Source organism: Schistocerca serialis, chromosome 1, assembly GCF_023864345.2.
Source record: "Schistocerca serialis cubense isolate TAMUIC-IGC-003099 chromosome 1, iqSchSeri2.2, whole genome shotgun sequence".
In the NCBI taxonomy this organism is placed as follows: domain Eukaryota; kingdom Metazoa; phylum Arthropoda; class Insecta; order Orthoptera; family Acrididae; genus Schistocerca; species Schistocerca serialis.
Genome location: NC_064638.1, coordinates 662,087,881 through 662,115,838, shown reverse-complemented (window position 1 = coordinate 662,115,838; position 27,958 = coordinate 662,087,881). Strand labels below are relative to the sequence as shown.

General features: G+C 41.2%; 1 protein-coding gene across 1 annotated transcript in view; it reads left to right on the top strand.

Annotated features, from left to right (window-relative positions):
• LOC126479773 (presenilin homolog) overlaps nucleotides 1–27,958 on the top strand; it is a 99,410-nt gene that overhangs the window by 48,008 nt on the left and 23,444 nt on the right. The window contains exons 7-8 of the mRNA XM_050103813.1: nucleotides 13,882–14,028; nucleotides 14,357–14,524. Coding sequence (XP_049959770.1) covers nucleotides 13,882–14,028; nucleotides 14,357–14,524 — 315 coding nt within the window. The remainder of the gene's footprint in view (nucleotides 1–13,881; nucleotides 14,029–14,356; nucleotides 14,525–27,958) is intronic.

The following is a 27,958-nucleotide window of genomic DNA, read 5'->3' as shown; positions in this document are numbered from 1 at the left end:
CACTGGAATGCTTCTGCTAAGCAAATGGCTTTATATACGGGCTGTGTTAAAAAAGTAAGGTGATTTTATATTTTTATGAAAAAATATTTATTTATTCATCAATATTCATGTTGTCCCCTTCGTAGTATTCCCCCTCAGACACAATATACTTGTGCCAACACTTCTTCCAATCCGCGAAGCACTTCTCGTAAGCGCTTTTTGGTGGAGCCTTGAGTACTTCCAGCGATGCAGTTTTTATTTCCTCAGTCGTTGAAAATCTTCGTTCTTTCATAAGTCTCTTCACTTTTGAGAACAGGAAAACATCGCAGGGAGCCAAATCCAGTGAATATGGTGGCTGAGGCATGATTGTCGTCTTGTTTTTGGCCAAAAAATCTCTCACACGCAATGATGAATGAGCAGGGGCATCGTCATGATACAAAATCCATGAATTGTTTTTCCACAATTCCAGATGTTTTTTGTGTATTGCTTCTCACAAATGGTGCATAATGTCAAGGTGATGCTCCTTATTGACCGTATGACCATGAGGCAAAAATTCATGATGCACTATGTCACAGTAATTGAAAAAAATAGTGAGCAACTTGACGTGCTTTTTTCGGTCTTTGCTCTCCAGGATGCTTCCATTGGGACTATCGGGCTTTGGTTTCGACGTCAGAACTGTGAACTCACGTTTCATTGTCAATTATGACCCTTTTGAGTAAATCAGGGTCATCACTGACGTTATTCAAGAGCTCCTGAGTTATGGTCTCACGATGGCTCTTCTGATCAAAATTGAGAAGTTTTGGAACAAACTTAGGTGACACACGTCTCGTGCCCAAAACATCAGAAAAAATTGCGACACGAGCCAACCGATATGCCAATGTCCTCAGCAACTTTTCTTATGGTAAGCTGATGATTTTCCTAAACAATTTTCTTCACAGCTTCAACGTTATCATCTGTTGTTGGTGTGCTGGGGCGTCCAGAGCGAGGTCATCATTGGCATCTTCTTTGCCATCTTGGAAGAGCTTGTACCACCTGTAAAGATTTATTTTACTTAGAGCAGACTCACCATATGCCAATGTCAACATTTCCATTTTTCGTACAAAATGTGATGCAAATTCTTTGCTCCATTTTTTTATAATAATCGAAATTTACCGAGCCGATTAAAATGCGTATAACCTTTCTATCTGTCAAAAACAAACAACATATGCTGTACACTTGAAACTGTGAACATATGTTCAGGACATGTGTACCAACATAAGAAAAAAGAAAGATTGTTAATCGAATGTACATTACCCCTCGTAATTTGAAAAGTCACCTTACTTTTTGAACAACCCTCATAGATGTGGTGTGGCCTGACAAACTTGGTAACTAGTGCTTTCTCGAGCAGTGAGGCCTCGTGGTAGATATGTAATGTGGTTCCCAAAATTAAGTGACCTTAGTGCTGTGACAAAAGACATATAATACTGTTGACAATCCTAGTGGACCAGGTTTGAGCACAATGTGATGTTGTGGCACAAGAACCAAGTTTACAGGCATTTCAGTGACTGCTGCAATCAGGAAGATGCCTGGTGAGACGCCATGGAAAGTGGCGCATAGTGGTGGTTTTGCTCACAGCTAGTGGATGAAGTAAGTGGGAATGTCTAGCTCTCATATAGTACAGAAAATATCATGCGATGTTTGTGGTGAACAGCTCTGTCTTTCAGCTGCGAAGTGTTAACCCAGAAAGCTTGTTGTTTAGTGAACTGACATGTTATTTTTCATGTTGGGTGACTGACTGATTATTATGGACTCTGATGGCACTGTTCCTTGCAGTCAGATGTGGCATTACCCTCTGTCTGGTAACACACCATTTGGAACTAAGAATTGATGGTAGCTTTTGAAGCAGATGTGGTGCTATATGCTGTGGATAATGCCAGAGAATTACACAGTCCAGTCACATTGACGTGATCACCTGTCAAATGCCTGTGAGATGTGCAGGAAGATTGTCAGTGAGGTTGTGGAAGATACCGACTGGGATGTGGAGCCATGCCGACTCCAGTGCCGTAGCCAGTTGTGCTAGATTTCCCACTTGGGGTCCACGGCATGAACAACTTGATCAAGATGGTCTCACAAATTGTCAATATGGCTTAAATCAGTGAAGTTTGCTGGCCAGGAAAGTACATTAAACTCTTCCTGATGCTCTCTGAGCCATGCATGTACACAAAAGCTGTGTTATATGTAGCACTGTCCTGCTAGTAGAGGCCATCGTACCAAGGAAAAACAGACTGTGTAGAGGGGTGGACATGGTCTGCAAGGATAGATACATACTTTTGTTGATCTATTGTCTCTTCCAGAATAACGAGATCACCAGGGATGCCATGAAAACACTCCTCGGACCATAATGCTTCCAACATTCCTCAGACCATAGTACTTCCTTCTTTGCCCTGGACCATTCTGACAGTTGTTGTAGGGTGTTTACTTTCAGTCTGATGGAGTGTAAAAGTTGATTCATCTGAAAAGGTCATATGCCACCATTCAGTAAATGTCCAGTGGCAGTATTGGTGTTTAAATTGCTGCCTTCATTCCTGATGAACAGCTGTCAATTTGAGTGCATGAACCAGGTAGCTGCTGCAGAACCCCATACTGAAGTATCCAGGACTTGGAATACTTCCACAAGATACACACAGGCATTTAGTTCATCCTCGGTGTTTAAGAACACAATTAATTGAACCCATATGGTCTTTGTAGACCATCATAAACAAGTAACAAACTTCGTAATAAGCTCCTAACAGGAAAATAAGTTCACAGCTAAATGTAAGTACTTGGAATACAATTCGTAGTTGAGAAAACAACACAATGAAATCTTCTACAGTCGCCATTCGTCCTCCACTACATTGACTACCAAATGTTTAAGTCCTTGCTCTACTTGAGCAAAAAACATTGGAACAGACTCATACATAACTTACATTCTGTATGACTTCATAGTTTCTATGGTCTTGCCAAATGAGTCTGATAGAATACTGAAAGGCCCGCGAGCACGTTGCCGAGCTCCCTTCGTGGCAAAGGCAGAGTGCGGTCGAGGCAGTGCTGAATCCAGAGTAGACTTCTTCTCTTGTCTGGCTGTGTTGTAACTGCTGTGATCAGCATGGGCACCGTCCTAAATACCAGCATGGCAGAGATACACATCCACCTGATTGGCTGTATGTGACATTGGCGGGTGCAGCAAAAGCTTTGTGAGGGGAGCGACCTATCTTGCTGATCTACACCCCCTCGTTGGCTCCTGATCTCTTTTGCGACATGCCATTTCTCTCAAAGTGACAGAGGCAAGGTTACTCATGTCCTGCTGGCTCGCTCTGGGAGGTGAATGAGGGTGGAGTGGGATCGATTTCCATTGGGTTGTTGGACTGTGTCATTGGACACCACCTGTCCCATTGGAGACACGCGCCGAGGTTGGCACTCCCAGGAAGCCCATCGTCATGCTGGGTGTCTGGAACAGAAAATTTTCTGTCAGTGGAATAAAGCTATGCTGTGGTCAGACCTGATTGATGTGTTTGTGACCACAGGAGCCATCTTGTAGGATAACTTTGAGCATTACACAGGCAATGATGCGGGACACTGTAGCAGGGAGCCAGTTGTATTGACCTCAGGCATAGTTCGTTGCCCACACTGGGTCTTGCAAGGAGAAGTGGTGCTGTCTGGAATGGGGTGGGTGGCCCTGCTGTTCCTTGGGGTGAAGTGTGGAAAGAGAGGAGCGATTTGGTTGACTGTGTAAGCATCCCACTGGGGAGATCCCCTCCTGCTTATTGACCCGGTATGATGCCAAAAAGCGAATGAGTGCATCATCCAAGGAGTGATGATGACACAGTTTTGCCATTTGGGTCTTGCTGTGTGGACAAACTGGTCATTGATGCCACTGGATGACAGATGGAGTGGTGTCGTCTGAATGAGAGAGATTCGATTCCTGGCATAAAAGGAAGAGAATTCAGTGGAGGTGAACTGAGGTCCATTTCAGGGAGACGCTCTAAGGCAAAAATGTGTGCGAGGGCTTTGATCATCTTTGTTGCAGAGGTAGATGTCATCTTAATTGCAAATGGAAACACCGTGCCAGCATCAGTAATGATAAGCTAGGATGCTCCAAGGAATGGACCCACAAAATCGAGACGGATGCGGGACAAAGGTCGTGTTGTAGTGGGCCAGGGGAGTATCGTCGAACTGGTGCAGCTTGCTTGCTTTGACACTTCGAGCAGGCAGTGACCATGTTGGTTATTGCAGTTTCCATGGCCCTCCAGTAGATATGTTGATATGTTGCTGTGCCAGCCACTTGGTGAGGACCCCCCCCCCCCCATGGCATTCTTGGAGAAGGTCAAGGCCACACGGAATAACCCTACATGTCTGTCCATTTTGGCCCTGCATGAGTAGTGAAGCCTTGCAGTGTAAACAGTTCCTGTTTGTGCCCTCAGAATGACTGGAGGTCAGGATGTGGCAACATGTTATAGTTGGAAGGCCAGCCCTGGTGGATATAGTGTAGAACCTCTCAGAGTAAGGGGTCACTGGTTGTGTGCTATCTGACGAGGTCTACATCAGGTGGAAGCTGGGCAACCATCTCCTTCGCCACTGCATCCATGCAGAAACAAATATCTGAATCCACACCAAAGGCCAGGTCTTGTCCAATGGGCAGCCTGGAAAGTAAGTCAGCATTGGCATGGTGTGATGTGGAGCACAACTTGATCTCTGTGTGTAGCTCGATAGAAAGAGGCCCAGTGTTGTAAGCATCATGCCATCATGGTGGGGACGATGGCAGTGGACTGGAGCAGTGGAAGCAGCGGCTTATGGTCAGTGAGAAGGATGAACTGTCGGCTGTAGAGGGTGTTGTGAAACTTCTTAATTCCAAAGATGATTGCTAGAACCTACTTTTCAATCTGACTGTAGCTGCACTGTGCAGCATTCAAGCTCTTCAAAACAAAAGCAACTGGCTCATTCTCTCCCATCCATCACTTGTGAGAGGACTGCTCCCACAATGTAATGCAGTTGGTGCATCAGTTGCCAAGATAAGAGGGTTGAGTGGGTCATATTTGATCAGGCAGTTGAGCTGCAGGAGTGTGTGCCATATGGCACAAAATGCTCTGTCACATTGTGGCAACCAGTTTCATGGAACATTTGTGCAGAGCAGTTGGTGCAAAGGTTCGGCTAGTGCTGTGGCATTTGGAATAAATATCTTGTAAGAGTTGTCCATGCACTGACTTTAGTTGAGATTTATCTTTGGGCACTGGCAGTCTTTGAATAGTCTCTGCATACTTAGGGGTAGGGCGATCCAGTAGCAGGAAGCACATGTCCCAAGTATTCCATTTGTTGAATGAAGAGGGGACATTTGTCATTGTTACATTGCAACTGATTTTTTTAAAAAAGGGGAAAAAAGATCATCAAAGTTGCATGCGAGGTTCTCAATAAATGTGCCAGTGGCCAAGATATCATCCAGATAATTGGCTGTACCAGGGATGTCACAGATTAACTGTTCAAGATATCTTTGAAAACTGGCAGGCAATCTCAAAATGACAAATGGCAGCCAATTTTATTGAAACAACACAAAAGGCATGTTGACCAAAAACACTTCTCGAGAAGCTGCATCCATTGGCAGCTGTAGTAGGCCTCCTGTAGCTCAGTCTTGGCAAGCACTTTATCATCATCAAGTTTAGTTAGGATGTCATCCAATTTGGGGATTGGGTATGAATCTATCACTGCTTGGGAATTAACTGTTGCACTAAAATTGTGAAAGACCATTTGGTTTTTCCACAATTATTGTGAGAGTAGGCGATCTGCTGTTGCAAACTGGCATTAAAATTCCCTCATCTTAAAGCCATTGCAGTTCCTTGGGGAACCTGTCTTGTAGAGCAAACAGTGTGGAACTGGCTATTAGAACTTCAGAACCACCAACTGCGAAAAGCTGATGTGTGCTTCTAAATTGTTTACGCCAGAGGAAGGTCCTGAAAAGGCCGATAGATATTTGTCAAAAACCTCCTCTGTGTAAGGGCCACCATCCACAGCATTAATGGTGGGTATAGGGTTGCAGGACTGTTAAGACCAAGGCACGAAAGAGGTCCAAGCCCAGGAGGTTGCAAGCACCAGGGTGGGCTACAACCAATATACAAGCCATGAGTGTCTTGGATTCATACTGGATCTGGGCTGAAAACATTCCCATAACAGAGACAATGTCATTACTGAAACTACGGAAGGGGTATCAAAAATTTTACAAGGGGGGGGGGGGGGAGGGGGGGGGATGCTCCCAGCTTCCAATATGTAGCCCAGTCGATAATTGTGGTAGAGGAGCTGGTGTCTATCTGCAGGTCCACTTGTACTCTCTCAATTAGGGCAGAAATAGACATCAGCTTCTTGAAGGGCATAATAATGAACTGTACCAAAGAGATGTCAATGGGGTTAGCAGCATCTTCTGCCCACCCCAAGTCGAGTGTCTCAACCTGCATCCAGTCCACCTGCATTGCCTTGGAGGACTGCCAGACTTCCACTTTGTGGCCCGATTTACCACAAGCTGCTCATTTTTTGCCCATCTGTAGTGACATTGCTGGTACTTGTGACTGATGAGCAGTGTTCTACCTTACGATCAAATTCCCGGAAAGGTGGTGGAAGTAGCTAGCTGTTGCAGATGGAGACATCTAGTTGTGCTGTGCTAAGGAGACACATGAGCATGTAGTTCACCCTTTATATTTAAGAACGCAATTAATTCAACACAAATGGTCTTCGTTGACCATCACAAACAAGTAACAAACTTTGTAACTAGTTCCTAACAGGAAAATATGTTCACGATTAAATGCAAGTACTTGGAATGCGAATCGTGGTTGAGGAAACAATGCCATGAAAGCTTCTACAGTGAGTGTTTCGTTCTCCATTGGTTTGATTACCAGTTGTTTAAGTCCTCATTCTCCTTGAGTCGAACACATTGGAACAGACTAACACATAACTTACAATCTGTATTAGTTCACAGTTTCTACAGTCTTGCCATATGAGTCTGACAGAATACCAACAGGCCTGTGGGCATGTTGCTGAGGCGCCTTGGCAGTGAATGGGGTGTGCAGTTGAGGCAGTACTGGATTCGGATAGGCTTCTTCTCTTGTCTGGCTGTGTCGTAACTGCCACGATCGGCATAGGCATGGTCCTAAATACCTACACGGCAGAGGTACACGTCCACCTGATGGGCTGTATGTGACACTGGCTGGTGCAGCAAAAAGTTTGTGGCAGGAGCGACATATCTTGCAGATTTACGCTCCCTCTGTGCTTTGGTCCAGTGTTCACAAAGGACCTCTTCAGGTTGCATTGCAAATGGCGGAGCTGAAATGTTGTGTAGTCGCAGGGGCTGAGCTGGCAGTCAACACGACAGTGGTGTGTTGCTGTGTGGCAGCGGCACCTAATGGCTTTTGCAACATGCCACATACGATGCCATGTTTGCTGAACGGTCATTGAGGAGACACTGTTGGTTGCCCCTAGGTTCATCTTGGCTCTCAGTTACTCAACAGTTGCATGACTAATTTGCCTGTACACATCTCCAAAGCTGTTGTTCACTGCTGTCATCTATGGACCATGATGCACTACAGTTGTCTCTGCACCGGTTTTGGATAGCACTATTTTGCCATGCACTGTGTACTTTAACCATGGTGTCACATGAACAGTTTGCAAACTTAGCCATTTCAGAAATGCCAAAGATCATGCCCTTTTGGATGTAAGATAAATCTTACTGTTTCCACAGCACAACAACTTTTGCACAGTTTCCCGTGTTCCCCTGACACGCTTTATATACCTCCCACTGCTAGTGCTGTCGCCAACCATCTGTTAGTGGTTATTGCACGTCAATATCCAACATAGGCAGTTGCCACATTAATGTGACTGGACTGTGTAGTTTCAGACAGCTGTTTATTCATGTTCATATGTATGTTTACTCATTCCGTATCTCTGAAGCCTCTCATTTATGGAGGAATCTCAAGAAGATGATGAGTAGTCAAAATAATAATGAGTACAAGAAAATGAGTGTGGAGCTAAATCCTTCAAAATCTTAGTGTGTCCCCATAAGATGAAATGGCTTATGTAAATCAAGTCCTTAACCAGTTTAATTCTTTCATTGCTGTAGCTGCAGAACTTAACTGAATATGTCACATTGTGAAATAAATTGGTTTAAAAAATTAAAAGAAAATAACTATTGTTGTGCAAGTAAAGTTCTTTATACATGTGTAGCCAACTATGAGTAATGATTAGGAAAATCTCATATAAAGATGTGAAACAAATACTAACAAAGAGATAGAGGGGCTGGCCAGTACTTACCTCAGCTCAGTACAGCCGATAGATACACAAAAAACAGAACCGAAAATTTACGTTCCTAGCTTTCGGAACAAATGTTCCTTCATCAGGGAGGAGAGAGGGGAAAGAAAGGGAAGAAGGGAAAGTGGATTCAGTTACTCACAACCCAGGTTATGAAGCAACAGGGAAGGAAAACAGGGAGGGTAGCAAGGGTGGAGGCATGGTTGTCAGAGGGAAGCCAAAGATATTCTACTGTAAGTACTGTGCCAGCTTCAAACCAAAGAGGATGCAACAGAAGTAAAGAGGTATACAGTATAAAGATAAACACAACTATGTAGGATGAATAGATGCGTGAATGGCTAAAGAGGAAAGGGAAACAGGAGAAGACTGAAGAGTAAATGGGAGTGAGGTTGTTTAACGTAGGTTCAGTCCTGGGGGATGGTGGGATGAAAGGATGTGTTGGAGTGCAAGTTCCCATCTCCGCAGTTCAGAGGGACTGGTGTTGGGTGGGAGAAGCCAAATGGCACAAACGGTGTAGCAGGTTCCTAGGTCCCTAGAATTATGCTGGAGGGCATGCTCCGCTACTGGGTATTGGACATCACTCCCATTTACTCTTCAGTCTTCTCCTGTTTCCCTTTCCTCTTTAGCCATTCACGCATCTATTCATCATACATAGTTGTGTTTATCTTTATACTGTATACCTCTTTACTTCTGTTGCATCCTCTTTGGTTTGAAGCTGGCACAGTACTTACAGTAGAATATCTTTGGCTTCCCTCTGACAACCATGCCTCCATCCTTGCTACCCTCCCTGTTTTCCTTCCCTGTTGCTTCATAACCTGGGTTGTGAGTAACTGAATCCACTTTCCCTTCTTCCCTTTCTTTCCCCTCTCTCCTCTCTGATGAAGGAACATTTGTTCCGAAAGCGAGGAATGTAAATTTTCGGTTCTGTTTTTTGTGTATCTATCGGCTGTACTGAGCTAAGTACTGGCCAGCCCCTCTATCTCTTTGTTAGTATTTGTTTCACAACTATGAGTAATGAATGATATGGAGATTGGCATTTTGTGCTTTCTGTTATTCACTTTATTCAAATTGTGGGAAGCAAGTGTAGTCTTTCCTACTTCACATGCTAATATAGTAAGGTGCTGTCTAACTGGTCCTTGCCACTGAGTGGTTTTCATGATTCTGAAAAAAATCAAGCCCTCATGACATCCTCGCCCAGCACTCTTGTATGACATCACATCCATTGCTTAATCATTCAAAAGTAATAATGATTGCTTATATACTAACTTTACTATCACTATGTTATAGTATACACAGTATATGAAAGAGATAACATTTAGGAAATTTGGGAGAAGGTAAGGTTAATATTTCTACAATGTTGCATGTTTTTCAATAGTTTTAGGAGTGGTTGGAAAGAGAGTTAGAAAGTCCATATTTGGAAGACACTTGCAATTTTACATGCAGTGCACATTTATTGGGTCAGTTTTTCTGTATTTACAGTATTGAATGAATAATTTTGGTAAAAACTAACAATGCTCAAAATTTAGTAGGCTGTGTAAATTATCTACATCTTGGTTTGTCACTTAAAGTTCTAAAATTCTAGTATGTTGAAAATTTAGCATTTAATGGTGTGATGTGGCTTTTGCATATTGTACTTGAAATATTTTAGCCACAATCCATATTTGACTAATCCTTTTTGAGTGCACAGCCATTTGCTATTGTGTTTAAAAATGTTGTTTATTTTATTTTGCAAGGTAAGGTGGTACTTTTTACTGGATTTCACTTAGGAAAAGATCCTTTATGGTGTAAAATTATTATGTAACTTCAACATCTCAAATGGGAAGGCAATGATCAATTTTAATAATCAGAACAGGTATGGTTACTTGAGGCAGCTGTGGGCACTAGCTGTTGTGATCGAGGTGTTCCATGGAAAGGCCACGTCCATGACTGAAATCTTCCCTTTTGGACTGCTAGAGGAGGAGTTGGGTCTGCCGGTTGATCCTCTCTACACTCTGCCTTGTATATGTTAAACTCTGTAAAATTTTTGTTATGAGAAGTATGAGAATGATTCCTGAACAATGTTATAACAGTTAAGTGAGGTAGTTTGAATTGCTGTTAGCTGTTCCTCATAATGCCATCTGCCTTCAATGTCACATGATAAATTGAGTTATGTACATACAAAGAACTGATTTAGTTTGTAATGGCAGTAATGACCGAAATTTGTGGGTGGAAATTTTTCCAAGTTATTTGTTCTGTGACATTAGTGAGTCCTGAAAGACAAGCACCAGGAAGAATTTTTGTATTATATCAGTTTTAAACCAGTTATTGTATTTGTAAATACTGGTCATTGTGAATGTGACTGAATCATTTTAAGAATATAACCCATCTAAGTTAAGGAGTGTGTTAGAATATTTGGAAGAACAATTAAAACAATCTTTTTTGACAGTATAATGTAATTGGATAGATAAAAAAATCTACTCACAAAGAGGTGGCAGAACACACACATAAAAGAAGCTTATAATTAGGTAAGCTTTCAGAGCCAGTGGCTCTTTCTTCAGGCAGAAGGGTAGAGGGGGTAGGAAGAGGGGTGAAGGAAAAGGACTGGGGAGGTTCAGGAAAAGGAGTAAATTTCAGAAAAGTCACACACAACCAAGGCTCAGAGGTGCCTTATCGGACAGTATGAGGTGCCTTATACGTCCAGAAGGCTCCCCTGACCCATGTTTCTGGATGACTTTTCCAAAATCTACCCCTTTTCCTAGGCCTCTCCAACCCTTTTCCTTCACCCCTCTTCTGACCCCCTGGACCCTTCTACCTGAAGAAAGAGCCACTGGCTCCAAAAGCTTGCCTAATTATAACCTCCTTTTATGTGTGTGTTCTGCCACCAGTTGTTAAGTAGATTTTTTATCTATCTAATCACTTTATGTTGGTAGAACAACTGGCAGACATTTAATTTTCCTTCCTTTAAGGATTTACATTATAAAACTTCTGTGTTGGAAAAGTTGCAGTTTTTAGACAAGGCAACTGAAAGGAGCCTACAGTAGGTTATCATAGGGGACAATGTCTTTTTCCAGTATTTTTCATGTGTCGTTTCCAACTGTGTGTGCTTCTACTGTAGAATGGGAAGCATAAGTGATTCAGTAGCTGGACACTTAGTGAGCATACTAGTTTCAGGCAAAAGAACGGTTGTAAACATCACTAAATCAGAGAACTGGATAAAAACAGTTAACATTTTCTCCGATAAACCACCAAGCCACCCACAATTTTAATGCTTCCCCATAAAATGCCATTACCTTCCTTTGCATCAGCCTTGTTACACAACATTCCCTGTGGCAGTAATATCCAGTCAATATTGTCTCTCCACTGCTATTTTATTAATGTCTCACTAAGTCACTATGCTTCCACTCTTCATTCCACCTCGCTTCCTCTTGGTAAGATGAGGATGAAACACATAACAGGAAAACAAAATCGGAAATGGAAAATCCTGCAGTCAAACATTTCTTCTCTAAGAAAAAAAGTGAGAAAACTTCATTTTCATTCAGTTTCTGTACCACTGTAGAGATGAATGTACTGATCCAATGATAATGGTAATGTATAAAATTTGAATTTGCTTAAACTCAACAATACTCTGGCAGCTAATGAAACCCTTTTTGGGTTGTATGTTGGATTCCTAAGAAAGTTTTCTTCATGCTCAGCCATTGCTTCCTTCTGGCCCCTTGAGCAGAAAACTGTTCCAAGTTATGGTAAGGGAGCACAACTCAGAATAGTCCAGTAAAACTATCATCTTACGTCAGTTACCTCTATCTGTAGCAGAATTCTAAAAGGGGCGTTCAAAAAGAAATGAGCTGGAGGCATAATTACAGTAAACAGTACCTGTGTGTTAAAAGTATTGACCCTGGCTGTTGAGACATTTGTCCCACTGTGACACAAGGCAGCGAATGGCTGTCTCATAAAATTCCCAGGGCTGCGATGTTACCGGTTCCGCACGTACAGCTGGACGTCATCATCCGAGGTGAATCGTTTGCCCCTCAGAGCAAGTTATGCTGACGTTCTTCTTTCACCAAGATGGCCCCATTCTGATTCGCTTCCTGCAACACGTGACAACAGGGAATGCCCAGCGTTACTCGCAAACCTTGACCACTCTTCACCAAGCGATCAAATCAAAATGACCAGGCAATCTCACCTGTGGGGTCATTTTGCTCCACAAAAATGCAAAGCTTGATACGGCCAACAGAGTTGCAGCACTCCCACAGAAATTGAAATGGGAGGTTCTCAGCCACCCTTCATACAGTCCGGACCTCTCTCTTTGTGATTATGCCATTTTTGGTCCCTTTAGAAAGGCTCTGATGGGCAAACAATTTACCTCGGATGAGGGCAAACAATTTAGCTCGGATGACAGTGTCTAGCTGTACTTGCGGAACTGGTTAACATTGCAGCCCCAGGAATTTTGAGAGACAGCCATTCACCGCCTTGTGTCACAGTGGGACAAGTGTCTCGACAGACAGGGTCAATACTTCCAACATACAGGTACTGGTTTCTGTAATTATGCCTCCAGCTCATTTCTTTTTGAACACCCCTTGTAGTTCAGTTCTCAGTTTTGTGGCTTCCCATGTACCATTTCCTATACAGACATTAACAATAAAATTAGTATAGTAATGGCTCTTAGAGAGTAATAAAAACAGTAATTCTTTTCCTGTTCCATATATTAAAGGAAGGGGAAAACCATTCAAGTGAATTGCTGAGTCTTAATGTAGATTTATATTATTTTCTGGCTCATCACTATTTATTTATTTATTTATTTACTTCATGTTTATAATTATTTCTCTGTTGTGCATTACTTCCCTATTCCAACTTACTTTCTTTTACTTTTTAATCATTTTGTTTATTGACTCTCATTCTTTCATGTCATTTTTGTGCTAGTCCTTAGTGTGTTAGAGTACATTTACATTTTATTCTGCTACAGCTGATACTTTGTCATTAAGTACTGGCCATTTCTCTAACATTGTGAAATCAAATTTAAATATTCGTTTTAATCCCAGTTCTTTAATTTTTTTGACAAACAGCTTTTCCCTGCTCTCTATGTCTTTAATGAAATGGTCAAATCCATGAGTAAACTTTTTTGTGACATGTTATGACATTTTGAACATTGTGTTCTGTTTCGCATATTTCACTATTGTCTTGTGATGCTTCAAGGTATAATACCAATTAGTGAAAACACACAGGCTTTCAAGTTTCATCACATAAAATTCAGACTGTGCTTCAAGTGAAAGTAGACTTTCCTTCACACATTGCTTTCATCATAGCAATATGCTTTTGTTCTGTTGTTGCACTACATATAAAATTTAAGCACTACAACTTTTCCGTATGTAGTAATCTTGTGCCATTTTTTTCTCAGCCCCCTCCCCCAGCAGTTCTCCTGGTGCTGTGTATGCTTATCACAGTATAGGCTATTATCTGAATACACACAAAAATTTATTCAAAAAGTAATTGTATATCTGCATTTATTCCTCATATAATATTTCTATGTTGAATGCTGTAGCTTACTGTATAGTCAGTCACTTTTAAAAATGATTTTAGTCTATACCTTAACTTCAGATTGTAATTTTTGTTGTGTTTCCAAATTAGCAACCATACTGTACAGCTATGTGGGTGTTGCTGATGGCGGAGATGCTCAGGAACCTACAACTCACCAGCCTCAGCAACAGCAACAGCGGACATCTTCAAGTGATAAATCTAATTTACCACACAGACGGAGACAAGCAACACCTGAGGGTGAGAGATTTGACATTGTGTTCAAGATATCTTTTAAATTGCTCTCTCTTTACTACTGGATTAGTTGATACAATGATAAAGAATTGCTAGGAGGAGTACGGTTCCAGTATTGACTCTGAGTGTGTGATTTAGGTAGTTAAGAATTGACTAAGAAAATCGATAATTGTTATGATGATGATTCTTTCATGAGGCCACAATCAAAACTAAATTACTTCCCTTTTTTCGTATTTTTGTATCTGATTATACATTAAACTCCTCTGAAAACAGTGTTGGACTGTAGCTTCAGTGAAAAATAAAAACAATCATTGCACTAACTACTTCCATACAGGAAATGACTCAGCTGATGGTTTTTCAAGAGAGTGGGCTGAAACGAGAGAGCAGCGAATCCAGCAAAGGCAACGTGAAATGAGAGAAACGTCAGGAGGGAGAATACCAGACTACCAAGCCATAACACAACCTGCTGACACTCACCAAGAATCTGCAGAAGAGGAGGAGCGTGAGTACTTTTTTTTGTCTGTTTATTTGATCCAACTGCAGTTTGTGTAAGGGAAACTTTTGTCTAGCTGTAGTTCGCGTTTTGCTAAAAAATATCATTCAGTACTACACTGTGTTATATATTTCTATTGACCTTCACTGTCTTGGTAAATCAGTGGTTAATTGTGAGCATTTGATCTAACTAATTGAGTGCTTCAGATGGAAGGCCCTTTGTTTAACATAATCTAAATTTTTGCATAATAAAATTCAGATCTGATGTAACATAAGAAACTTATGGCTACTAAGTAAAATTCCTTGAAACTATCACTCTCTCTCCATATTGATGTTTTTACTTATATTTAGTGTTATCTGTTTTCTCGTGTGATAGGTGCTTTTGTGTTTGATTCCTTTTGTAGAAATTTCCCCCACATTACTAATATTTATTAGAATGTGGAACATCTGTTATTCACTGGACATAATAGGTTTTGTGGAGAATAGTTCCCATGAACTAATTTTGCAAAGTATGATGCAAGAGCAGTGCTCATCCTACTTTCTGACACTTTCTTTTTAAATTACCTTGAAGCAATTGATGTATTACAGTTAATGTACCAGGTCAAAATACCTCAACACTTTTAATTTTTGTCATCCAAAAGATTGTGTTTTAATTAATGACATTTTTAATTTTCCTAGTGTAGAAAGATTTAGAATATTTCTTGGGTATTCAACCAGATGGTGTTATCCAGAAGGCGCAATGTTTCAGCAAGCTGACTCCTTGCCATCATTGGGATTTCATGATGACCGACTGACTTCTGCTTGGTGTCGCCTTTATATCCCCTACCCTGCCCACAGCCTCTGGCCAGCTGGTTGCAGGCACATACCTGGCACAGTGGTGGGGAAAGCGTCTCACTGGAGCACAAAATTGGGGCCCTCAGTCACATTGCTGTCGCCGCCAGAAGTGTTTATCTTCCAGTGTGGCGTCAACACATCCACATCCTCTTTCGGTGGCAGTTGGCTTCAGCACTCTCCCCTGACTCATGGGAGTCAATAGACACAGTTTTCTGGTCTCAAGCCAACAGAGAATGGCAGTCAGCCACTGAATACGAAAGTTTTGTGACTAAACAACCTCAAGACGAACCTCGGAGAGCTGTAAGAACTGCACAGAGAAAATAATTGACAGTGCTACCTTATTTGTACTAGAAAAGAGGCAAAATTTTGCACAAAGACCGATGACCTCAAAACAGTTGAATTTATCAGCATGGAGGAACAAATTGCCCTTGCACATCCATGGAATGCTGTGGAGTATAGACATGAATCATGGTGTACACATACCAGGGGTGTTCCATCGAAATCAAACATCTCTAATGAAGAGAGGAAAGTGCTTAAATGCCTCTGAGAAGCTTCTGAGACAGTCATCCTTCCACTTGACAAAGGAAGTTGTCCAGTACTGCTACCGTGTCAAATTCCAAGACAAGAAAATGGTAAAGAGAGTTCGTCTGCAGTCAGCCACGCTGCCTAGACTTTATGGGCTTCCTAAAATTCCCAAGGAAGAAATGCCACTCCACCCAGTTGTTAGCAACATAGGTGCACCAACACATGAATTAACAAAATATCTGATAGTTATTCTCAGCCCCTTTGCAGGCAAATGCCAAAACCACATATGGAATTTGGTACATTTCATCCAGCAGCTACAGAACTTTGATTGCGATCCATTGTTGCTCATTTCACTTACAGCAATGTAGTGCAAAGGTGAAAGGAAAAAGTAGAATACAGCACAATGCGAACCTACTACCTTCTACTTCATAACTCCATACCTCTCCTCTGTTCACTATGCGATGGTGAACTGATTCAACTTTTGACATTATCTTTCATTTTATGTTATCCTGAAAGCTAATATCACTGATGTCATTATTTGCTATTTAATTGTAACAGACTGTACCAAGAGTGACAAATTTGCAATAAATTTTCAATGCACCATTGCATTGAAATGGCATGCTGTCATGACATGCAAAGTAAAATAAGAAAACAATGAAATATAAATCCAATACAGTGTCTCCAAAATTCTTCATTTGTCAACTACAGTTTCATTCTTGAGTTGAGATTTATGGAAGACATGTCATTTTGACATCACTTCTCAGCAAGAGTCGGGTGCAACGAATTTCTCCCTCGTGCTGCTGCCAAGCGCTACTCGGTTTGGTAGCTGATGGCAGTAACTGTTTCAATAGAAGTATGTGTGACATTCACTTGTTTCTTGTCACTACCAACCTTAGCTTTCAATATTGTGTGCTTTACAAAAATGGTATGCTGACATTATTTAAGAGATATTGCTTCAGTGTTAACTTCACCCTCTGACTATGATCATATGCAGAGGTCACCCACTCTTCAGTATTTGCAACTAATAATATAGTTTCATTTGTGGCTTGTATATGCATTGAACACAGTATTGTTTGCTATCATAGGTTGACTACGCTGATGGCACCAATAAAGCTGTCACAGACTGAGGCGAGTTGATTTCAGTTGACTCATCTACTCCTGTCACCCACCATTCCATGAGTTAATTGAGCATGCAGTGTTGTTCACAGCCGTGCATAAGTGATCATCATGTTGCATTGTTAGCTGTTTCTTTGAAGTACAAGTTGTAATGTTTTCTGTTGCAGTTTTAAGATGAAAAGTACACACATCAAAAAAAGTTTTTCATCACCTCGGTTCCGAGAGTTCTGTACCCTGTACAGAAAATTGGAATGGAGATCAACATAAACATCATTTCCGCACTTGTTATTGCCCATGAAAACCACAGATTGCATGTTGCACCACCATACAGCGAGAACCTTCAGAGGCGGTGGTACAGATTGCTGTACACACCAATACCTCTAATACCCAGTAGACATTCTCTTGTGTTGATGCATGCATGTGTTCATCATGGCATACTATCCACAAGTCCAGATTATCCCACTCCTCGATGGTGATTCGGCGTAGATCCCTCAGATTGGGTGATGGGTCACATTGTCCATAAACAGCCCTTTTCAATCTATCCCATGCATGTTCGATAGGGTTCCTGTCTGGAGAACATGCTGGCCACTCTAGCCAAGTGATGTCATTATCCTGAAGGAAGTCATTCGCAAGATGTGCATGATGGTGGTGCGAATTGGTGTCCATGAAGACGAATGCCTTGCCAATATGCTGTTGATATGGTGGCACTATCAGTCGGTGGATGGCATTCACGTATCGTACAGCCATTAGGGCACCTTCCATGACCACCAGTGGCGTACGTCGGCCCCACATAATGCCACCTCAAAACAGCAGGGAACCTCCACCTTGCTGCATTCACTGGCCATTGTGGGTAAGACTTTCAGCCTGACCGAGTTGCCTCCAAACACGTCTCCGACAAATGTCTGGTTGAAGACATATGCGACACTCGTCGGTGAAGAGAACGTGATGCCAATCCTGAGCGGTCCAATCGGCATGTTGTTGGGCCCATCTGTGCTGCACTGCATGGTGTTGTGGTTGCAAAGATGGACCTCGGGAGTGAAGTTGCGCATCATGCAGCCTATTGTGCACAGTTTGAGTCGTAACACGGCATCATGTGGCTACACGAAAAGCATTATTCAACATGGTGGCATTGCTGTCAGGGTTCCTCCGAGCCATAATCCGTAGGTAGCAGTCAACCACTGTAGTAGTAGCCATTGGGCGGCCTGAGCAAGGCATGTCATTGACAGTTCCTATCTCTCTGTATCTCCTCCATGTCCGAACATCATTGCTTTGGTTCACTCCAATACACCTGGACACTTCCGTTGTTGAGAGCCCTTCCTGGCATAAAGTAACAATGCGAATGCGATCGAACTGTGGTATTGACCGTCTAGGCATGGTTGAACTACAGACAACACAAGCCGTGTACCTCCTTCCTGGTGGAATGACTCTAACTGATCAGCTGTCGGACCCTCTCCGTCTAACAGGCGCTGCTCATGTATGGTTGTTTACAAATTTGGCCAGGTTTAGTGACATCTCTGAACAGTGAAAGGGACTTTGTCTTTGATACAGTATCTACAGTATACATCTATCTTCAGGAATTCCGGGAAATGGGGTGATGCAAAACTTTTTTTTTTTTATTTTTTTTTATTTTTTTTATATATATATAAATGTATTACAAAAAGAGAGAGGAATTTCGATGGAAGAGAAAGTAAAGACTCTTGAAAACGTTAAAGTCCATAATGGGACGCACATTGCATTGGCACAGAGTTAGGGATACGTGTGTTTATGCTGAACACCATTGTGAAAAATAAAGCTTTGTTCTGGAAAGTGCAAGTAACAGTAGGCTGTAAACAAAAAATATTAAATATGCCAGTTATTCTAAATATCTGGAACGGGAAGACATTATAAAGAACTGGTTTCAGACAGAAAGTGCCTCAAACATCCTTGTGAATGGTGTGATGTGCAAAAATGCGCATAAGGTGGCGATTATATCTGGAGTTGAGGACTTCTCCTCATCTGATGGGTGGGTAAAGAGGTTCAAGAAACAGTGTGATGTGGTGTACAGAACTGTATGTGGTGAAGGAAACAATGTGAGGTGTTACAGCTGATGGCTGCTTGCATTGTTAGACTCCAATGTACAGACTGTGTCACCCTGATGCCTGGTTGTCAACTTTCGCTCTTTAATAATTTTTGGTCACTGTTTTCAAAGTTAATCACTTTTGTGATCTTGCTGTGCAGTGCTATTGGACTTCTTTATCTTATTGTTACGTGCAGGTGCTGGAAGACGGCTTCAATCTGTCCAAGCTGCTAAATGACATAAACAGTTTTGCAGCAACTCTTCTGTATTTTATGCGCAATGTTTTTCTTGTACAGCTTCAATTACAATAACAAGTAAGCAACTGTATCTTACTTCATAGCTGATGATGACAGATTACAACGTGTGTGTCTTGCCTTGACATTAGCCATCAAATCAATGACAAATCTTACAATGATTTTTCAGTTGTTTATGATTGTTTACGTTCTTGCACATGCCTTTTTGCTCCTCGACCTCCAAGGCACTGCTAAGCCACAACGTCCAAAGAACAAGTGATCTTCAATCCTCAACAGCAGACGGAGATGCACAATCGCCTCTGCATCTTGCTGACGCCCAAAGCTAGTGGCTTTTGTATCCCACCTATACATAGGTTGTTAATGTGTCCCATAGTGAGTTGTCCTGACACAAACTATGTTTTCAGTTATCATAAACATTTTTTGTGAGCCTAGGAGGATAAAGATGGAACATTTTATTCTGATGAATCACATGTTCCACCTCGGCTCCGCCTACTTAACCGAAAGATGTGTAGCTCAACAAACTTAACTAACTACAACATTGCATAAGAACAAAATGTTATTTAAATTATAATAGGTTTATTTTTATTTTTATTATTATAATTTTGCATGCTTAAAGTCTTCTAAAACAAAATACATTTCTATTTTTGATGAATCTTCATCAATTAATCCATATTGGTCAGACAAAGAATAGATTAACACTGGATGTACTTGTTGCATTGTTTGTGAAGGTCCAATTGGTCATTCTTTTCTGTCAATAAGAGTACAAGCAGTAGCTGAATTGCTTCAGTTGGGTTATATTATGTTTAATTCAATATAACTGCTATTTCTTTACTTTGAAGTTATTGATCCCATGAGTGTAAGTTTTTCAATTATGGTGAGGTAGAAAAATGGTTAGCTTCATCTGTACCATAAGGAAGTACATGCTGATATTTTAATTTACAACACTCTCTACAAATCTTATATTTGTAGTAAATCAAACATTTGCAGGCATCTGGATGCAAAGAATCATCAGTGCTCATCTAAGTCTATTAGCTTCTATTTTGGAGAACATTTCAAGAGTGTGACTGTTACTGTATGGCTTCCTATCTCTATAAGAATTGCTGTTACAGCTTATTCTGTTGGCAGATGCTGTGCAATTACCTTTTTATATTTTCAGTGCGAGTGTACTTCTATTGACCCCACGTCTGTGGATTCACCTAACCTAGGAATATGCCATGCTTTCCATGGATCTGCTTATCCTTTACTCTCTTACACATTCATTACGTAAGTCAGGTAATTCCATCTATGGACTCACCTGATCTAGGTATATGCCACACCTTCTATGAGTCCAGTATCTGTCTAAAATTGGGTACACCCCATCTTAAAACTTAAACAGCTTGCAGAGCCTCTGACCCTTTATGCCTCCCAAAGGCTAAGTTTCCATGTAACCTGGTGACTCTACCTGGTTTCTCTGGCAGATGTTTCATAACTCATTGTTTTATAATTTCTGCCTGTACTTCTTGCAATGTTATATATTACCTTTCTATAAATAGCATTTGTTAATTAGTATTTGCCTGGGTTATATTCACTACTACTCGATTATATGATTTATTTTTCTTAACCATAACAGTGGTCACATTCTGCCCGCACTAAAAATCATGCAAAAGTGAAATTTGCAGTGACAGATAACATACTCCATTCTCACTTTTTGAAATGCTTGCTTGCACTATATTAAAAGCCTTTTCTCAAGTTCTATTGAGAATAATTCTACTTTTCTCCTAAGCTGTATTTAGTCTTCTCGATAATAAGATACTTAATGACTTGAAATCTTCAAAGTGCTTACGTTAGCATGTTGTAATTGATTTCCCTTAGGGAATGGTTTCCTTTCCTGTCCACTTCCCCCAGTTTTTGTAGTGTGACTAACATGTGTATTATCATCAAACATAATGTCTGCATTGATTAACTGTGTAATTGTGTCAGTGGTGAATGTGTGTCATTGCTCTATGCTAGTAGGTTGTGATCACCACAATGTAGTCTGGAAAAGAAGTGTTTCGGTAATAATGTCGCAGAAGGAGCTGAGTAGCACCGTGGTGTAGTGGTTATGATACTAAACTGTTGAATGGAGGGTTTGTGAGTTCAAAACTCACCTGGACTGTCCAATTTTAATTCCTATATTCAGTTTGAGTTCATTCTAGAAGTATCCAAAAATGGCAAGAATCATTGTACTGGAATGTTCTGTAGCTGTATATGTATACTGTATGTGATCTGGCCGGAGGCAGTTTGCTCCGCACTCTTGTATGTGCAAGTGCTGAATAAACCTTTGTTAAGTGAAGTTAGTGTTTGTCATTCATCTAATTTCACCTTCTTCTACGTGACATTATTCTTGTGGTGACATTATTCTCAGAGACATTTGATGAACATATAAAATGACTGAGGGCCGTTCTTGAGTGTCTCCAACAAGGCGGACTGAAACTTAATCCAAGAAAGTGTCTCTTTGGTGCAAAAGATATCAGAGTACTTGGACACCTTGTGCCAAACAAAGGTGTGCGGCCAGACCCAGATAAGGTGAGATCTATAATGGAATTCGCTATTCCTAAAAGTATTAGAGATGTGAGAAGCTTCCTCAGATTATGTTCCTATTACCGTCATTTTATCAAAGACTTTTGAATCAAAGCTAGGCCACTCCAAGAGTTGTTAAAAGCTGATGCTAAATTTATCTGGGGTGGTGCTCAACAAGACTCTTTCGATGTGCTGCAAAAAGCTCTGACGACTGACCCTGTACTTGGTCTGTATGATGAGAGAGCACCTACAGAACTACACACAGATGCCAGTGGGTATGGGATCAAGGTGCAAATTTTGGATGGAAAAGAGAAGGTTATAGTCTATGCTTCTAGGACACTTACAAAAGCCGAGATAAACTACTCAACTACAGAAAGAGAATGTCTTGCTGTGATCTGGGCCATGTGCAAATTTCGACAGTATCTCTATGGAAGGCCATTCACAGTTGTTACACTTTGGAGGCTGACAGATCTTAAGGACCCAACAGGACGACTCGCCAGGTGGGCACTACGTCTTCAAGAGTACGACATTACCATAGTGTACAAAAGTGGAAGAAAACACCAAGATGCCTACTGTGTCTCAAGAAACCCTGTGCAAGACCATCAAGACTTTGATGAAGATAGTGACTGTCTCACTGCACTCCAGGATCTTTCTGCTGAGCAGGAGGAGGACGCCAAGATATCTCAAATTATGCTTGCCTTAAATCAGTCAGAGGATGCGAAAGGACAATTTTTTAAGGTAGTTAATGGATTACTTTGCAAGAAAAAATTTGATCTGTTTTGGAAAGAGGTGGCTACCAGTGATTCCTAAACACATGTGCTTAGATGTTCTACAGAAATTCCATGAGACACCTGAGGCCAGACATTTAGGATTTATTAAGACCTACGATAGAATCTGCAAGAGACTTTTCTGGCCAGGTTTATTTAGGAGTGTCCCTCACTATGTGTAGCACTGTAGAGTGTGCCAGAGGAGAAAGGCAGTTCCTCAGAAACCATCTGGCCAACTCATACCAATTTCTCCAGCCGAAACTCCTTTCCAGCATGTTGGGATTGACCTCCTTGGACGATTTCCAACGTCTGCTTGTGGCAATAGATGTATTATTGTTTGCACTGATTATCTGACACGCTATGCCATTACAAAAGCTGTGAAAACAGCTGAAGCATCCAAGGTAGCCAAATTCATTGTGGAAGACATTGTATTAAAACACGGTGCCCCAAGGTCGTTAATTACAGATCGCAGGAAAGTTTTCCAATTGATTCTTGTGACAGAGATAAACTGTCGGGTGCACCATTACTCATCACATGACGACTGCCTACCATCCACAAACCAACGGGCTTACTGAACGCCTTAATAAGACCTTGGTCGACCTGCTATCAATGTTCTTCAATGTTGAGCAGAGCAATTGGGAGGAGGCGCAACCTATCGTGACATTTGCCTACAACACATCCAAACAAGACACCACAGGATTTATGCAATTTTTCCTGGTGCATGGGCGTGAGGTAACTTCGACGATGGACACTGTGTTTCTGTTACATCCTGATGACGTGGACGACGACTACATCGGCCAGGTGTTAACCAGAGCTGAGGAAGCTCGGCAGTTAGCTTGACTCTGCGTGCTGTAGGCTGAAGAAAACGATTGCCGAAGGTATGACGCGAGCCACCGCCCTGTTGTCTACCAGCCTGGTGGCCTCTTCTGGATCTTCACTCCTATTCAGAAGGTTGGTGTCTCTGAGAAGCTCCTCAGGCGCTACTTTGAACCGTATAAGGTTGTAAGACAGTTGTCTGATGTTACTTATGAAGTTGAAGATTTCGACCCCGGCACAAGATGACGAAAGATCAGAGATACGGTCCACATCCTTCGAATGAAGCCCTACAAGGATCCTGCCATCCAGGGTAAATTCGAAGCTCCAGCGACAGGCAACAAGTGAAAAGGTGACGAAGAGTGTAGCGGACAAAGAAGTTCTAAGAAGATCATTGCCAGGGTGAGCATCAGTCATTGGGAGTCGGAGTATGCAGGACTGATGACTTGTTCCCAGAATAGGAGGAGGTAAGACGGAGACTCTCTTCTCTTAAGAGGGAGCAATGTTGCAGAAGAAGCTGAGTAGCGCTGTGGTGTAGTGGTTATGATACTAAAATGTTGGATAGAGGGTCGTGAGTTCAAAACTCACCTAGACTGTACAATTTTAATTTCTATATTTGGTTCGAGTACATTCTAGAAGTATCCACAAATGACAAGAATCATTGTACTGGAATGTTCTGTAGCTGTATATATACTGTATGTGTTCTGGCCGGAGGCAGTTCGCTCCGCGCTCTTGTATGTGAAAGTGCTGAATAAACCTATGTTAAGTGAAGTTAGTGTTCGTCATTCTTCTAATTACACCTTCTTCTATGTGACAATAGAAATATATGAATGTGGAAAGGGGGAGGATAGAATTGGTAGGGCCTATTCCTCTCAGAAAAGAAAGAAAATGAAAATTAATTACAAGCTTGCTACGATCAAAGAAAGAAGATAGAGTCCCAAAGAAAGAATCCCACACCACCCCCACATCCCAGGATCCCTTCTTGATGGATTCTTCATCGATATGCTGTATATGAAAAGTATGAAACTCCTACTATACAGAACATATACAGTACATCTTGTACTGTAGCTGTAATGGTTTTTGTTTGTACTTTTTGTATTTATTTCTTTTCCATATGAGAGAACTGTAATAAGTCTTTCTGTAACAAGACGGGTCATTCTATGACTAAAATTAATATAGGACAGTGAAAGATAAATTCAGGTTAAAAATCACAGGATAGTAAGAGTAGAAGAAACTGCTCTGGGGAAAACGGAAGTATGAAAATGTAAAGCAGCTAACTTGGAAGCTTGCGGTCATCACTCTGCCAAATATGCAGAGATGGCAGATTGTCCTAAGGGTTTAAGTTTCTTTAACATATCAATGTTATCTAAGCCCTTCTCTTGAGTAGTGTTTGGGCCTACTAAGTATACTGCTTTTAGATGAGGAAGGCCAAGCATCTTTAAAGATCCTCTATATTTTCGAAAAGAATTACTTGTTTCTCTCTTTAAGTTAGAACTAGGATGGAAGTCCTTGGCTAATACTAAGTCATCAACCTAGAATGCTGATGTAATTGCTTTTTTGTTATATTTCCTTAATCTACTTTCGAATTGTTCTTGCAAATTATCCTTCACTGTATTTTGTAGTTCTTCAGATTTAGTGGGCACAGAAGGCAGCACTTAAACAACATCAACAGTACAAGTTTGTTTGCATGGCCACCCTCAACAGGAAGCACAGAAATACTTGTTTTGTAAATAAAACCGCCTTTTCTTGCTGCAACTTATTTTATATTTTCCTAACAAGGAGAAACATGGTGAACAGTGTGAGAAAGTTTGGAATACAAAATTGTGCTTATGTTTTGAAAATAAAATGGTAGTGCAACCTCCAGACCAGATCAGAGGAAATGCAGATCACAGCAAACTATCCCACTGAAGATGCCTTCGAGCAAGAAAAAGGCGAAATGCATCAGGGAAGAGTTGCACCAAGAAAAGTCGGTTTTATTTACAAAACAAGTGTAACTTTAACAGTGGTTCACCCTTAACAGTTTTATTGATTATTTTTGCTGGTGATGAATCTGTAAACATATGGAGTAGTTCATTCGAGGTGGTATGGAATTCAAGGATTAACTAAGCCGGTGCCTGTTAGATCAATATGTTCTTCACAAACATTCAATCTTCTTCATAATCCAGCCACAAGGATTGGATTGTGGATGACATTTCGAAATAGCTATAGATATCATAATTTTTTGCTAAAAATTCTTTGAAATTATTACTTGTAAACTGTGGGAGTCTGCAAGGCTTACCTATGTCTTTAAAACAGTCTCTTAAACATTTTATTACTGTATCTACATTAGCTTGTTTAAAAGAACACAATTTTGTGTACTTTGACCAACATTCTATCAGTACTAAGATAGTGGTTACCCCTCCTCTGTTTGAAGGTAGCTGTAAAAAAAAAAAATCGGTTGCAGTTAAATCATGTAATCCTTTGGGTTGTTGTGGTCTTTAGTCCAAAGAGTGGTTTGATGCAGCTCTCCATGCTACTCTATCCTGTGCAATCTTCTTCATATCCCAGTACCTACTGCAACCTACAACCTTCTGAATCTGTTTAGTGTATTCATCTCTTGGTCTCCCTCTACGGTTTATACCCTCCACGCTGCCCTCCTATACTAAATTGGTGATCCCTTGATGCCTCAGAATATGTCCTTCAAAGCGATCCTTTCTCCTAGTCAAGTTGTGCCACAAATTTCTCTTCTCCCCAATCCTATTCAATACCTCCTCTTTAGTTATGTGATCTGCCTATCTAATCTTCAGCATTCTTCTGTAGCACCACATTTCAAAAGCTTCTGTTCTCTTCTTGTCTAAATTATTTATCTTCAATGTTTCACATCCATACAAATACTTTCCGAAAAGAGTTCCTGACTCTACATTTTATATCCTCTCTACTCTGACCATTATCATCAAAAAATTAAAACTGGTATCTGGGTACAAGGCAATCAAGCTGCCTTCCAACATGCTATGACTACAAATTATACATTCAAAACACGTGTTTTTGAGAGTTCATAATTTGTACTCTCTCAGAAAAAAAGCAAAAATCGGTGAACATTTTGAATTAAACCAAAAACATCACAGCAGCTAATTGGTTAAACCATAAGCATAATTTGCATACATCTGCTTAATGACATTCTTTGTCACCTTTGCTGTTATTGTTTAATGCTTTTCTTATGAGCTGCACTTCCTATGCTCACCACTGTTAAAATGTTATTTTAGGCTTAATGAGAGAAACAGAGATGTGACAAAATGAGTTTACTTTCCCAATTGATGTTACAAACTTATTAGAAGTTGGCTCAGTGAATTTCTGTACACTGTGTAAAATGAAAATTTGGAAGACAATTCAGGTGCTTCAGTTTCACTTCATGTCCTCTGTCACTGCTACCAATCTCTACAATCTCCAGTGTGCAAAGTATATACATGAGTAATGTATGTAGTTGTTGCAACTGTATCATGTCAGAATTGAACACTAAAGCGTCTAAAATGTGTTATCTAAAAACCTTTGTTCTATTTCTGTGTGACATCTCTGTCATAGCACATAATCTGCATGAAAAGTGTATTTTTAGCACTTCACAAAATGATTTCACCCCTACCTGCTCCCCCATTGCTGAAGCGCCATTCCCACTCTCCCCAACCGAGCGAGGTGGCGCAGTGGTTAGCACATTGGACTTGCATTCAGGAGGACGACCGTTCAATCCCGCGTCCGGTCATCCTGATTTAGGTTTTCCGTGATTTCCCTAAATCACTCCAGGCAAATGCTGGGATGATTCCTTTGAAAGGGCACGGCCGACTTCCTTCCCCATCCTTCCCTAATCCGATGAGACCGATGACCTCGCTGTTTGGTCTCTTCCCCCAAACAACCAACCAACCAACCAACCCACTCTCCCCACACATCCAATAGGTGAGCTCATTTTACGTGTATTAGTGTGGTGTGATGGCTGTTGGGTAACTTAACAAATCACCAGCCAATAAGAGCTCGCTTGCTGGAAATGGACAATGTTTTCTCGATTACGACCGAGCATATTCTTTGAGAGAGAATTTAAAAGGTTGATGATTGATATTGTTGCTGAATATTGTATGAGCTTCATTCAAATGAAACCTGGTCATTGTATCTACTTTTGCCTTAGATGTAAGGTGGCATCAAGTAACTGTGGGTACGGTTGTGCCATCTATTGGTCGAGACTGATGTGTGCGCACCGTTTGACGTTGCATAGCGCCAGTGTGGTTTCATGCTGAAGAGAAGGCGTTCACACAAGTTATTGTCCACTACCTAACATACAGGCGAGTAAGCAAACATATGAGGAGTGATTTGATTTCTGACGGCGGAGGTAGTTGGAGGCCATGAAATGAATCGATTTGTGAAGGCTGTGTATGGTGAGTGCAGTCTGAGTTATTCAAGCATTGTGTAATGGCACAAACGATTCCTTGAGGGGCACGAGTCACTGGAAGACGATGCTCGTTCTGGACAGGCTCATCATGTCATCACACCAGAAATGGTTGTGGAAGTGAATGCTTTGG